This window comes from Papaver somniferum, chromosome 8 (assembly GCF_003573695.1).
Source record: "Papaver somniferum cultivar HN1 chromosome 8, ASM357369v1, whole genome shotgun sequence".
In the NCBI taxonomy this organism is placed as follows: Eukaryota; Viridiplantae; Streptophyta; class Magnoliopsida; order Ranunculales; family Papaveraceae; genus Papaver; species Papaver somniferum.
Genome location: NC_039365.1, coordinates 160,244,231 through 160,260,290, shown reverse-complemented (window position 1 = coordinate 160,260,290; position 16,060 = coordinate 160,244,231). Strand labels below are relative to the sequence as shown.

General features: G+C 38.3%; 1 protein-coding gene across 1 annotated transcript; it reads right to left on the bottom strand.

Annotated features, from left to right (window-relative positions):
* Positions 1-1,897: 1,897 nt before the first annotated feature.
* On the bottom strand, positions 1,898-2,627 carry LOC113303726 (histone H2B.7-like). The gene has a single exon (XM_026552785.1). The coding sequence runs from the start codon at positions 2,542-2,544 to the stop codon at positions 2,110-2,112; it is 435 nt and encodes a 144-aa protein (XP_026408570.1). The 5' UTR covers positions 2,545-2,627; the 3' UTR covers positions 1,898-2,109.
* Positions 2,628-16,060: the final 13,433 nt, after the last annotated feature.

Here is a 16,060-nt window from a genome sequence, read left to right as displayed (position 1 = left end):
TGGATTCTGATTTTCTTTTCTTCCTTCCACTTTTGCTTTGTGCATCGGATGTAATGTAATGTAATTGAAACACACTGAAATGCTTGATTTTGTAAAGGGTTTTAAGGCTTTAAGAAACTAAGCCTCTTATTCATAATGCAAGTTTATTGATTGTCTGTGTGTATGATGATTATACCATGATACAAATACTTGCTTCAATGACCTCGGCCAGGGTGCCCGTAAAATAGATCTTTCCATAGCAAAATTTCCAATTAATTAGCTCCACTTGATAATGCATATGAAACCATGTACAGTAATAGCACCCTGCACCATTTAAATAAAGTTATTAATAACAAGACACTGAATCACAAACACACGGACACTGTGTTAGCTATATGGGACGGTTTCACATGAAAGATGCAAATGTAATAAGTATGCTTGAAGATAACAGATACAAGGTAGTATGATTCTTCTTTCTTCACTTTGTTGTTTATGTCAGGATTTAGACTAACAATAGATGTCCTACTTGGTTGCAATTTTGGTTACTAGCTAGACCCGTTAGCTACCTTAAACTTCTTTTGTTAATTTACAGCAGGGATTGTGGCTCAATACTTGTCTTGATGCTTGTAGCGTAGGAGTTAGGTCTAGTAGCTTATGTGAACTGCTGTGCATTGCTCGAAACAGATGAACAAATTGGTTCTCAAACTTGGTTCTATTGCTTTTTTCATAGGCCATAGCTAAACATGCAAGAAAGATCCCTAAGCCTCAGGGTTTTCATTACATTACTCAAGTACTTCCTTACAGAAATAATTGCTTAGCCCAACAAGGTTTTCATTACAATGCTCTTTCTTCTGGAACAATTGGAATAAGATCCCGAAGCGGCTATGCCTATTTTTACTGTATGAAAGAACCCAAAGCACATTTCATTCTACAACTATCTATTTTTGGAGCTTAAAGGATACAATTTTCAACTAGACAGACTCTTGACTACTTTCCTTTACGACACCCAAAACCCAATTCATAGATGGTTGTCTAGTGAACCTGCAAAGCAACAATTACTAAACTAGTTGGCATGTGATTGCTAAGCATTGAGGAACCAGAGAATGCAAGACTGTGACGTGCAACTTCTTCGATCCACAGCAATCAAAATGTTTGCCCAAGTTAACCAATTTTGGCCAAAGCACTCTCAACAAGTCAAGGAATATCAAAAAATACCTTACCTTGCATGGTCCTAAGCAAGTCTCGAAGTTTCTTTTATCAATTGCTAGCAAGCCAGTCAGCCAGAAGAATAGCATGCCCCCCACACTAGCAACAGAAAACTGACCAATAACAGAGGCTTTTGTATTTTTCCCGTCCAATATTACGGCTTTTATATGAATGGTTTCCAATCATTTCTGCGAAGGAAACACTGAACCTTTAAGCCTTTGATTAGATTTTTGCGCTTTTCAACCTGCAATTGCAGCTGGATCCTCATTCATAAAAAAATCCTCAATCTTGTAGAATCCACTTGACAGCATCCTGAAGAGACAAAATCCAAGGAGTGGGAATGGGTTTGACTAGCAGCAACCTTTAAAAAGAAGTTGCAAAAGAAACGACCTACAAAACTTCTCCAAGGCTTATGATTGTGTTCCCATTTCTGATACTAATAGCTGAACCTCAATGCTGCAGATCATCTAAAGTTGGAGGGTGGCATAAGAATAAGCTAAGGTTAATTGACACCTTCCAGTCCAGTTTACGTTTAGAATACCAAATAAACTCAAAACTACTAGCAATTCACTAGTCCTTCGCAGAAAATCAAATCAATCAAGCCAAAATTCACTTGGTTTTTCTTTAATTGTGTCTATTTAAATGAATAAAATAAGGAAAATATTACAAAAATCAGAATATTTCCAAGATGTAATTCAGTTAAATCATCACATTTCATAAACGGTTTTCAATTGATTCATTTCCAAAAATTAGACAATTGATTTCAGTGACAAGATAATTGGATTAGAAATTGAAAAGGAACACCTTTCATAACATTTGAGTTACTACTTACATTATATGAAACCCTAATTCAACCCCCAGATTGAAACCATCGAAACTAAACAAACCCACAATTCCTAAAACCAAAAAACACAGAAACAGTGATTAAGAACTAGTAAATTTGGTAACAGCTTTAGTACCCTCAGAAACAGCATGCTTGGCCAATTCACCAGGAAGAACAAGACGAACAGCAGTCTGAATCTCTCGAGAAGTGATAGTTGGTTTCTTGTTGTACCTTGCTAATCTGGAGGATTCAGCAGCAAGTTTCTCGAAGATATCATTAATGAAACTGTTCATGATGCCCATAGCTTTGCTTGAGATACCAATATCAGGATGAACTTGTTTCAGAACTTTGAAGATGTAGATTTTGTAAGTTTCGACTGATTTCTTTGATTTCTTCTTCTTCTTATCCGCTGTTGAAGCATCTTTGCTTGGTAACTTCTTCTCAGCTCTGGGTTTCTTCTCTGCTAGTGCTTTCTCTGCTTTCTTCTCTTCGGTTGGCTTCTTCTCAGCTGGTTTCTTCTCTGCTTTGGGTGCCATTACAGAAAATGCTTGAAGGAAAACTGAAAAACTTTAGTGGGTGAGAGAGAGGGAATTTTCTAGGGAGATTAAAGAGTAAAAAATGTTGTGATTTGATTCAGAGAGAGAGGGAGTGTTTATATAGAGATGCTTACGGAACCTGATTGGTTTGTTATGTTTCATACGGATCGATATAAAAACCGTTGATTAAAATTAGAATTAATGGACGGATCATATGAGAGGAGCTGGGTTATTTGTATCACGGTGTTGATGGAGTATGATTGGTTCCTTTTGTTTCAATACGGATCAATGATGTGGACAGCCGACTGGTGTAAGCATCACGGTGTTGGTGGACTATGATTGGTTCGTATTGTTTCATACGGATCAATGATGTGGACGGTCGACTAAAGATAAGGAGGGGGAAGATTTTGCAGTTTTGAGGCGGATATTTTAAAATAGGGAGGGGGGAGACTTTGCAGTTTTGAGGTGGGATGTTTTAAAGAATTCTGAAGTCTTATGGGCTAGGTTGACCGGCTAGATTAACCAAAATGTGTTGTTAACTTGTTATTCAAAAAATAAAAGTGTTGTCTATTTGTTAACACTAGTTCTCTCTTCTAGCATTTGCTCGCACTTGAACTAGTAACGAGATAGTTGCGCTGTATGGTTTAGCACCACAAAAAATATTTTTTCGCTGAATGGTTCAACGTTGCTAGATTTATTTTTTGATCTGACAGCTAAAATTGGTTGCGCTGACGTGGACTGCTAATCTACCTGCTAGATTAGCAATGTCATATGACTTAGAAGGTTATCCTAGATGAAACGGACTGCTAATCTAGTTGGTAGATTAGCACGCCATAGGACATAGCCTCAATATCATCTCAGAGATTTCCAAAGGTGGGATATCACCCCTGTGCAAACCCTATAGATACCAAATCCAAGTTGTTTCATATTTTTGTTCATTACTTCTTCGTTTAGTTTCTAAAAATTGAGAGACTCTGGCTCGTTGGGAACTATCTTCTCGTTATATACAAGTTAGAGGTGATTACTTAAAGAATTTGCACGAGCTGCACCTAGTAATTTGCACGAGCTGCACCTAGTAATTGATATGTCTTCACTAGTAATATTTCATTTATTCATCACTTTTATAGTCATTTTCACTTATTTTTCTAACATAAATACATGAACGGGAAACTAAATTAATATCAAGAAATTTATTATAGAAGAATATCAAATAAGCATATGAATTTGACACTAGAATATAACAGATTATACACTGATAGTATATATTTCACAATTATAGGTCGTAGAGTCATGTTGAAAACATGTTTCCTTGATTTAGAAGCAAAAAACGCGTCAAAAAGCATTCCAGAAGTTCCCTGAACCTTAAATCCAAAATTGCAATGTCTTTCCCCAAGATCTTCCCAACCGTGGACATCTAAGATCGCGAGGTTTTACTCTATAATTTACTCTAAAGAGTTTGAAAAAGAGAGGGTACCTAGTCAACCACCAACTTTTTCGTTCATGAAACTGTATGGACAAACCTTAAACCTTGTATGATCTATATGTTTAGATACAAAAAAAAAAAAAATACAAATACAAATTTACAAGGTCAACCTAGAATGTACCTAAACTTTGAGGATCTGAATTTAATCAAGACAAAGTCTTTGTATGATCTATATTGTAAGATCTGAATTTAACAAAAACAAGTCTTATAAGATCCTTAAGTATCAGGCTAAAAACTATATAGGTTGATTAACGTACGACTTGTGATATTTTAATCATAAATATAAAACAATATAATGCAAAAAATAAATAACACAAGAAACCGGATTTTTTTACTGAGGAAACCTGTAATCTAGTAGTAAAACACCATAACCTCGTCTAGTTTGAATACCACACTGTATTAAGCTGCTACAGACACTATCTTACTATCATGTTGGAATATGGTTGAGACCGAATACATTCTTCAAGCTATTTAGCTACAGTCGTGCTCCTTATATCTGTTATATATCACTTTATTTCCCTAGATGACGTCCTTTATAAACCTAGGAGATGCTCCATAGTTCTTCATGAAGACTAGTGTTATCTTGCTTCCAACATAAGAGTTATTTGATTTCCTTCAAATTTGTTCCAATTAAAGTAATGGAAATCTATTTGCTTTGAGGGATCTCCATGTAAAAAAAAATCAAGCAAACCTCAAACAATCAGGGCTTATCTTTTCAAAAGGTTATAAAGATGCCTAATTGATTCTACCTCATAAAGTCTGTCTAAATCAAGTTTAGATCCTAATGTTGCGGAACTACAAGGTCAGAGACGAAGAACTCCTTGTAGTGTTTATCAATCTTATTCTTCCATCGGTAGTCTTGAATGGCCAGATAGCATAAGAGATGGACCTTTAGAGTAGAAGACAACTACGATGATCAAGATAGATTCAAGATAACAAAGATTTATCAAGTAAAAGATAGCCTGACCTGGATTCACAAATCCCAAGTGAAGTTTTCAAAGTTGTCACCTAATTATATTTCTCGAGAAGACCTAGGTCTATAGAGGACGACTTTTGCAGCAACAAGATGCATAGTGTGCGAGGATTAAGAATCTTAGTTGCAACACAAGACACTTTCATTTATCTGTCAATCAAAGGAGGGGGGAAATACTATCAGCTAGAGCTGGCAAACGGGGGGGGGGGGGGGGGGGGGGGGGGAGGGGCGGGGGAGGGGCTTGCCCGTTACGGGTTCGGATTAATACGGGTTGAAACCCGCGGGTTGAAATTTTTCACGGGTTGTCATTTCTTCAACCCGTGCCCGTAACGGGTTGAACCCGCGGGTTCACGAGTTAGCCCGCCCGTTTCAGAACTGAAGATAAGGAACTCACATTGTTGCAGGTGAAGAAACAAGAACAAATTTTCTAGAACAATGCAAGAACATGGAATTGAATTCCCTGTATCAAATCCACAAAACCCATCTATGAATTCATGAAAGAAGAAGAACCCAGAGATTAAAAATAGAAGTTGATGAAGTAGTACTAGTACTAACATTTTTACAGGAAAAGAAACAAGAACATGTGGTTTATGCGAAATTCTTCTTCCATGGCAAGAATCAGGAAAATGCAAGAACTTGGCAGTAGTACCTAATGCCAAGACATACCATCTACAAAAATGAAATATATTTAAATCAACCAACATTCACTTTGTACAATACATATAAGTAAGTTTTCAAGTGATATGATTCATTCATCCGTGTCTTTTATAGGTGAAGATAGCTCAGTCACGGGTTTACGGGTTGACCTGCGGGTTCACGGACCGGGACGGGTTAACCCGTTTACTCACAAGCCGACATTTCTCCAACCCGAACCCGGCTTGTTTCAAAACAAGCCGAGCCGGGTTCGGGTTTTCACGGGACGGGCACGGATTAACTCGCGGGTTTTGGCTTGTTTGCCAGCTCTACTATCAGCCATATAATGACTGGTGATCAAATATGGACGTCAGATCAAAGTGAGATTGTTAATGCAATGGTCCATCATTTTCATAATTTGTTTCAACAACCATTACAACCAGTTCCTTCTCACCTGCCTTTGCAAGGTCAAGTTGTATTCACTTTGGATAACGATGCTCTATGCAGGGTTCCTACAATGGAGGAGATTTGGGTTGTTGCAGTTAAAATGAGATCTTTTACTTCTCCCGGTCTGGATGGCTATTCTCCGATTTTCTATAAGAAATATTGGTCGACTATTTGTAACGATGTTTTTAAATCAATAAAAAACATATTCGAGTATGATGTTTTACCAGATTTACTCAATCATACTAACATCTCTTTGATTCCAAAGGTTAAGAATCCTGTTACACCAACGGATTTCCGTCCTATATATCTTTGTAATGTCTTATACAAGATTGTTACAAAAATTCTATCAAATAGAATCAAGCCATATTTGGAGGAATTCATTTGTTGGTCACACAACGACTTTGTCCCAGGCTGTCAGATTCTTGATAACATTATAATTGCAAAGGAGCTATTACATTATATGAATATTTCAAGAGCTACAAATGGACATTTTGCTCTAAAAGTGGATATGGCAAAAGCATATGATAATGTGAATTGGAATTTCTTAGGAGATGTGTTAAGTATAATGGGGATTTCAGGTACTTCTCATACTCTTATTGTGGAATGTGTAACTACTGCTTCTTTTTCCATCAATATAAATGGCTCTTCACATGGATTTTTTAGAAGTGAACGTGGCATTCACCAAGGCTTCCCACTTTCCCCAACTTTTTTCATCATTTGTTCTCAGGGTCTATCACTTCTTATGGAAAAATATGAACGACTTGGACTTTATCAGGTCTTTGAAATTAATAGATGGGCGCCAAAAATTTCCCATCTGATGTTCGCTGATGATTTTTCTTTTTTGGTGAAAATACAAGAACCAATGTGAGGAATATGGTGAAGTTGTTACAGGAATATGCGGATATGTCAGGGCAGCAAATCAATTATGATTCACTTTAGCAAAGGTATTGCAGGGTTCAGAAACGAAGTTATTATGCAAGATTTAGGTGTTAAAGAGATGAATATTGAAGATAAGTATCTTGGCATTTTACCCTCTCAAATCTGATTTTAGGATTTCTAACTTTGATTTCTTGTCAAATAAATTTATTAGTAGATTGCCAGGATGGAGACTGCATTTTCTCAATACAGCAGGCAGAACTGTCCTAGTGAAAGTTATCTTCAATTGATCCCAATTTACTTCATGGGTTATTATTGCCTAAAGGATTCTTGCAGGAAATTGAAAAGATTATTCGATCTTTCTGGTGGGGTCATAGCTCGGAGGAAAGAAAACTTTATTTCATTAACTAGAAGAAAGTGGAGCCACACAAAGATGGTGGAGGTCTGGTGATAGACGCATTTTTATGTCTAATTTGTCCTCAATGTCCGTATTGTTGGACCTCTATTTTTGTACTAATATTGTGTTTTTATGTATTTTTAGGAAATAAAAATTTTTGGAAAATTCGGCTCGAAAAGTTGCCCGGGGCACCCTTGAAGGACAATTGTTATTCGGACTCTCACTATCGGTTAAGGGGCACCTCAGTGGATACCTGCTATTCGCACCCCAGTTCAGGATAGGGGGACACCCTTTCTTCTTCGTTTGAAAACTGTTTTTTGGCGGGAAATGAAATTCTCAACTGGCAGAAGTTTGATCACAAAAATGAAGGGGTTACGGGTCGATTCAATGGCTGAAATTTGATAGAGAGATGTGATATAGGTTAAGGAACACATTTTGGACAGTGTGTTCGATCGGAATTGGCTGGAAAACGCGTGATGATTCACACACCCAAAACAGAGCACGTGTACTGTAACACGAGCAAAATTGAATTTCTTGTGTGCATGGAGGAGTTCTACTAGCGTTGAAAGAGTGCTGAGACGTGGAGAAGGCTAACTAGAGCGTGCAGGATAAAATCTAACGCGTGCATGGGCTTAAAAATGGAAATTATTGTTAAATATGGGCGGCGAGCAATGACGGGATTAATGGGAGATTATACAGTGTTATGGTCGGATATTTTTGTTCTAAAACACTATAAATACAAGGCTAAAGAGTTTAGCAAGTTTGGAGAGTCTTTGGGAGAGTTTAGGAGCCGAGAAGAATCGAAAGAAAGTCACGCAGGAGAAAAGCTTGTTGCTGGTGCAAGGAAGAACACGAAGAACATAATACCCTCAGAGACAGTCGTTGATTAGGGTCGCTTAATTGCGACAATACTCAATTCCTTTCCCCGACTTCGGAACAACAGCACTTCCGTTGTATCGTTCTTTTTGAACGCTTTATATGCGTCGCAAACACTGTTGTAAACCGTTTTTCTCCATTTTCTCTTGATTGTAAACAACTTTTGAGTATCAATGAATCAATTTAGAGGTTTTTCATCATGAGTAGCTAAACCCAATCCCAGGGGTGACGGAGGAAGCCTTTCTCGCAATATTTATGTGGTAATTTTTATTTGATTAATTTTTACAATATTTATATATGATTAATTGCATTGAAAATAAATGATTTTTATTAATCAAATATATTTTCTCTTGATAATACATGCTTAGTTTTATAATCTTGATGTATTATGCTTGCGATTAATCTTTGATATTTTGAGAATCTGCTTTTGGCAATAGTTAGAATCAAAACAATTATTAAATTTGCATAATAAAAAATAAATAAAACTACATAAATATTGTTGAATGGTGGAATCATCACCCCTATTTTCTCCATAAAATTTATATCACTTGTTAATTGAATTTTCTACAATTCTAAATTATTTAAATCTAAAAAAAATTATTCCCTTCACAAGTTCGAAAAGAACCCAGTTTTCACCACTATCTACAACAACATTTGAAAATACAGCAAATTTTTGGCGCCGCCGACGGGGACCTGTGCTTAGGTAGAATTTTTTTTTTTTTTAGGTTTTTTTTTTCCTTTTTACGTTTCTTTTTGTCTTTGATTTGCAGGTTCGAAGTGGAGTATTAAGGACCTTGGAAGGAAAAGCTTAAAGCGAAAGGAGCGAAAGAGGAATATTTTTTTGTTTTATATATAGAAAAGAGAGAGAGAGATTTTTTTTTTTTTTAGGTTATTTTTTTTTCTTTTTTTTTGCACTTTACTTTATTTGGACTTTGGACTGGACTCTTGGACTTTATTATTTTTTTTTTTAAAAACCCTACGGAAGGGTAGTTAAATACAAACTGTGTGCAGGGAAGGACGGTGATTACAATATCACCTCGGCCCCTCGGGTTCGCACACGGCATAGGAGTCGTGGCCCGAGTCGACGACAACGGTTCATCCCCCGTCTGGTACGGGAGGTAAGTCCAATCGAAACACTCGCGAATCTCCTGTAAGCGAGTTACTGTATTCCTTAAGGTGATCATTGATTGAGGACGAATTTGGACTGTCTTTATTTTCCTAGTAAAGGGCAAGGCCTGGCCTAAACAAGATAAGGGTTCGGATTTCATCACCGCTCCCTTCTTGCCCGCTTTAGGAGAACAAAACCTAACGCGAACCCAAGCTTTAAAATCTGATTAGAAAGAGACCTATAGGGTATCGAGCTTGTTAGGAAAATTTTCGAAGGATATTGGTTATTCTTTTAGCATACTTCGAAGTTCATGACGGTTTCTGTGAGTTGAATGCGTGACTGCGCCGCCTTGTACTGCGGTGAGGCCTTGGGTATCAAAGCTCCACTAAGCTTCCCTCGCCTCGATTCAACTTACTTTGACTCGGATTGATTCCAGAGGGGTTTGCTTAAATTGTAACGAATTCCCTTTCGAGATATAGAAGCTAGTCTAGAAACAATCTAAGTGAGCCATCATGCTTGTTGTTTGCTAGAAATCTCTAGGTTTGCTGTGGTAAAGTCGAGTCAGCCTGTGTGTGATTGCTAGAACCTTCCTGTTAGGATTTTTATTTCTTTTTGATTTTTTTAGTGTATGCCCGATTTTGTTAATAGGGCTTGGAAAAGAGATACTCTAGGTCGTCTGATTAGTGATAAACCTAGTAGTTCTTCTTGTGGAGGCGGGAGCTCGAAGACTCTTCTTTAGAGAGCCCCGTTTTTGGAAACTTCAGTTTTGAGAATCTGCGTCTTTGTGAAGAAATTTCTCCTAGTCCTTTGGTAGTGCCAGAAATGGCAACTTTAAAAGCTTTATTGAACCCAACTAGGACCTCTCGTCCGTCTTGTATCAAGTTAGCTGAAACCGAGGCAAATTATGAACTCAAACCTGGGACTTTACAGATGCTCCCAACCTTTTTAGGAAAAGAGAATGAGAACCCCTATTTTCATGTTAGGGAATTTGAGGAAGTATGTAGTACTCTGAAAATTAAAAACCTTAGTGATGATGCACTGAAACTTAGGTTATTCCCCTTTTCCTTAAAAGATAAAGCCAAATCTTGGCTGTATAGTTTGGATTCTGAGTCAATTGAAACCTATGAACAACTTACATCTGCCTTTATACATAAGTTTTTCCCAAGGCACAAAACATCGTCTATTAGGACACAAATTTGTACTTTTGCTCAACAAGAGGGAGAATCTTTATATAGGTATTTAGAAAGGTTCAATGACTTAATTTCTCAATGTCCTCATCATGGTTTAGAGAAGGTTAGGTTAGTTCAGATCCTCTACGAGGGTTTAGACTATTCAACAACGACCATGGTTGAGTCCTTATGCACAGGTGGGTTTGAGAATAAAACTGTTGATGAGGCGATGACATTTTTGAATGAAATCGCCAATAAGACCCAACAATGGGAAAATAATAGGGAACCCCAGAAAAAATTCTTCTAAGTAGAGGAAATGTCAATAGGGTAGAAGGATCCTATGAGTCAGATGCTAAAATAGCAGCCATAGCCAAAAGGTTAGAAGCGTTGGAATTAGGTCATTCTAGTGGTACTAGTGGTAGAATAGAGCCTTTTTGGGAAGACCATACTGTTGAAGAGCAAGCCAATGCTCTTTATAACAACACTAGATTCGATAACCGTCAGAAGTTTGACCCTTATTCAGAAACCTATAACCCTGGCTGGAGAAACCATCCCAACCTTTCTTGGTCTAAGGGCCAGAATCAAGGTCAGTCTAGTAACTCTCAAGCTCCCCCAGGTTTTGGCTATCCTAAGAATCCTTCAGCCCCGGCACAGTTTCAGAACCCTTCGGATAAGAAGATTATGAGTTTAGAAGAGTCTCTTGCTTTGTTAACTGTAACACTATGGAGTTTCAGCAATCTGTTGCTCAAGGTATAGAAGAAAATAAGAGAATAGGTCAGGCTAACTCTCAGGCTATTTCCGAGTTGAAAACCCAGGTTAGTCATATAAATGAGTCTTTGAGGGAAAAAGGTAAGTTTCCTAGTCAAACTCAACCCAATCCTAAAGCAGAGAAATCGTACAATCATGTGAACTCTATTACAACCCTTAGGAGTGGAAAGAAAGTTGACAATAAGGTTGCCATGCCTGATAGTGAACATGCTGTAGTTCACCCTTATGAGCCAGAAAATGAGAGACTGATAGAGTCTCCAAAGAGACCAATGAGGGTCCTGATGAGCCCGGCTTTGTTCCCAGAGCCCCGTTCCCCCAGCTGCTAGTTCCGACTAAGAGGGAGTCCAACTTTAATGATATATGGAGGTTTTTAAGCAGGTTAATATCAACCTTCCATTATTAGATGCAATTAGGCAGATTCCCTCTTATGCCAAGTTCCTTAAGGACTTGTGTACGCGAAAGCGTAAGCTCAGTGTCCAGAAGAAAGCCTTCATAGCTAGTCATGTGAGTTCTATTATTCAGAATACCACTACTCCTAAGTATAAAGACCCAGGGTCCCCTACCATTGCTTGTACAATAGGTAAGTACCGTGTTGAGAAAGCGTTGCTTGACTTAGGAGCCAGTGTGAACTTACTGCCATACCATGTGTACCTTAAGCTAGGACTTGGTGAGATGAAACCTACACAGATGACACTTCAGTTAGCTGATAGGTCCGTTAAAATTCCTCGTGGTGTGATCGAGGATGTTCTCATAGAGGTCGACAAGTTTATATATCCGGTGGATTTTGTTATCCTAGATACCCAACCTATCCCTGACCCAGAGAACCAAATACCAGTGATTTTAGGTCGCCCGTTTTTAGCTACATCCAATGCGATCATTAACTGTCGAAATGGTATTATGAATTTGTCTTTTGGTAATATGACTATTGAGCTGAACATTTTTAATATTAGTAAGCTACCCTCTGAACTAGATGACTCGAATATAGAAGAGGTGAACATGATAGGAACATTAGTCGAGGAGTCATTACCAAACACTTTGTTAGAAGATCCATTAGAGAAATGCCTAGCTCACTTTGGGATTGATTTTGATGATGATAAGGTGATTAATGAGGTGAATGCTTTGTTAGATTCAACCCCTTTGTTAGATACTAGTAATGGATGGAAACCTAAGTTCGAACCACTACCAGTTTCTAAGTCTACCCTAGTTCCTTCTTTAGAAGAGCCTCCTAAGTTGGACCTAAAACCATTGCCAGATACCCTGAAGTATGTGTTTTTAGGCCCGTCTGAGACTTTACCTGTGATTGTTTCTTCCGACTTGGATAGAGATCAGGAAAGTAGGCTAGTAACCGTCCTTCAAAACAACAAGGAAGCTTTAGGGTGGACCATAGCAGACATTAAGGGTATAAGTCCTACTGTTTGTATGCATCAGATCTATTTAGAGGAAGACACCAAACCTTCTAGGGAGATGCAACGTCGACTAAACCCCAATATGAAAGAAGTAGTTCGAACTGAGGTTCTTAAGCTATTAGATGCAGGCATTATCTACCCTATTTCAGACAGTAAGTGGGTCAGCCCCGTTCAGGTTGTTCCCAAGAAATCTGGTATTACTGTAGTCCAGAATGATAACAATGAGTTAATCCCGACCCGAGTGACCACGGGTTGGCGTGTTTGTATTGACTATAGGAAATTGAACAAGGTCACTAGGAAGGACCACTTTCCCCTTCCCTTCATCGACCAGATGCTAGAGAGATTAGCTGGACATAGTCACTACTGCTTTTTAGATGGCTACTCTGGATATAATCAGATCGTTATTCCCCAGAAGACCAGGAGAAAACCACTTTTACCTGTCCCTTTGGTACCTTTGCGTATAGACGCATGCCTTTCGGGCTATGTAATGCCCCTGCGACTTTTCAGCGTTGCATGATGAGCATATTTTCTGACATGGTAGAACGGTTCTTAGAGGTCTTTATGGATGATTTTTCAGTGTTTGGTTCGTCTTTCGATGAGTGCTTGCATCATTTGTCATTAGTTTTGACTAGGTGTAAGGAAAAGAATTTAGTGCTTAATTGGGAGAAATGTCACTTTATGGTTCGTTCAGGAATTGTTCTAGGGCATATTGTATCTTCAAAGGGTATAGAGGTAGATAGAGCCAAAGTTGACCTTATTAAAACTTTACCGGTCCCAAAAACCGTAAGAGATATTAGGTCATTCTTAGGGCATGCTGGTTTTTATCGTCGTTTCATTAAGGATTTTAGCTTGATGTCTAGACCTCTTTGCAATTTGCTTGCAAAAGATGTTAAGTTTGTCTTTGATGATGCTTGTTTAGAGGCTTTTGAGAAGCTTAAGTCATTACTCACTACCGCCCCCATAGTCCAGGCACCCAACTGGAACCTACCCTTTGAGATCATGTGTGATGCTTCAGATTATGCTATTGGTGTTGTGCTAGGTCAGCGAGAAAATAAGTTACTTCATGTGATTTACTATGCTAGCAAAACTCTGAATGATGCCCAGTTGAACTATACCACTACCGAGAAGGAACTATTAGCCATTGTGTTTGCCTTAGACAAGTTTAGACCCTATCTCTTAGGTTCTAAGATCATCATATATACTGATCATGCTGCTTTAAAATATCTTTTGTCTAAGAAGGATACTAAACCTAGATTGATTAGGTGGATTCTGTTGTTGCAAGATTTTCTCCAGACATTAGAGACAAAAAGGGTGCCGAAAATGTTGTAGCAGATCACTTGTCTAGGCTAGTTGTTAGTTCCCCAGATGATTCCCTTCCTATAAGGGATAGCTTTCCTGATGAACAATTGTTCTTTGTTACCCAATTACCTTGGTATGCGAATATAGTGAACTATCTTGTTACTGGTCGAATGCCCCAACATTGGGGTAAACAAGATCGTTCTAGATTTTTAGCGAGGTTAAGCACTTCTTTTGGGATGATCCTTATTTGTTTAAGTATTGTCCAGACCAGATTATTAGGAGATGTATACCTGAGAGTGACCAGTCCAGTATTATTTCCTTTTGTCATGATCATGCTTGTGGGGGTCACTTTAGTGCTAAGAAGACTGCTGCTAAGATATTGCAGTGTGGATTCTATTGGCCTTCGTTGTTTAAAGACTCCCATAGTTACTGTGTTACTTGTGAACGTTGCCAGAAATTAGGAACCATTTCCCGTAGGAACATGATGCCCTTGAACCCGATTCTGATTGTTGAGGTCTTTGATGTGTGGGGTATTGACTTTATGGGTCCGTTCCCTAATTCTTTTGGTAACCTATACATCCTTGTCGCCGTAGATTATGTCTCTAAGTGGATTGAGGCGGTTGCGTGTAAAACCAATGACCATAGGGTTGTGATTGAGTTCTTGAAAAATAATATACTTACACGTTTTGGTACACCGCGAGCTATAATTAGTGATGGAGGGTCGCACTTTTTTAATGGACCTTTTAGGCTTTTAATGAAGAAATATGGTATTACTCATAAGGTAGCTACCCCGTATCATCCAAAGACTAGTGGTCAAGTTGAGGTTTCCAATAGGGAGATAAAACGTATATTAGAGAAAACAGTTAATCCTAATCGGAAGACTGGTCGTCTAGGCTTATTGATGCCTTATGGGCTTATCGTACTGCGTTTAAGACTCCTATTGGAATGTCGCCTTATCGGCTTGTTTATGGAAAGGCATGTCATTTACCTGTTGAGTTAGAACATAGAGCTTATTGGGCTGTTAAGCAGCTAATTTTTTCACTCGACAAGGCAGGAGCCCATAGGAAACTCCAGCTCAATGAGTTGGAAGAGATTCGTAGAGATGCGTATGATAGTGCAAAGGAGTATAAGAACAAAATGAAACTTGTGAATGATAGGAATATTCTAAGAAAGACATTTTCTCAAGGTCAAAAAGTTCTTCTGTATGATACCCGCTTACATCTTTTCCCTGGGAAGTTGAGTTCTCGGTGGACGGGTCCTTTTATTGTTCGCACTGTTTTTCCTCATGGAGATGTTGAAATTAAGTCACCGGATGGTAGTAGTTCTTCGAAGGTTAACGATCAGAAATTGAAACCCTTTTTAGAGCCCTTGCCTACAGGTGATGTTGAGGAGGTCCCTCTGGAGGACCCTGTTTACCCTTGATTGACCATCGAGGCGGATTGTATGTTGTATATTAGTTTTTGATTTTCTTCACCCAGGTACTATCTTTCCAACTTCTCCTCGTGTTATGTTACTTTTGGTACTGCTCTTTCATTAGAAACATTGAGGACAATGTTAGATTTAAGTTTGGGGGTGGGGAAGAAACTTTTTGTTAGTTTTAAGTTGCAATAAATAAACTCCAGAGCCTAGAAATTTACGCCTATTAAGGATAGCACTAACCAATCTAAGTGGATGGAAACATTTTTGTTTTAGGAGTTGAGGAACCAATCTGACTAGATGGAAACATCTATAGAGTCTATTCATAAAAGCACAGAACTCAGGTGTTATAAACAACATGATAGTTTCGTCATATCTCGTCGAGTCCTTTTCACTTTCTATTTTCAGTTTTCTTTTATTTCAAGTGATTTGGTGGGGCACACGATTCAAGTTGTTACCTTTGCTAGGGTGAAATAGAGTGACTGAGTTACCTTTTAAAAAAAAAAAAAAAAATTAGACCAGACCAGTTGACCAATCGGAATAAATACTAACACTTGGATAGCAATATGTGTGTGTTCTCCCTGTCTCCGTCGCCTAAACAAGCGTGGAATGCAGGATCCACGGGAATTACCATGTAATCTGCTGACAAGAAACATGTGCTTGGG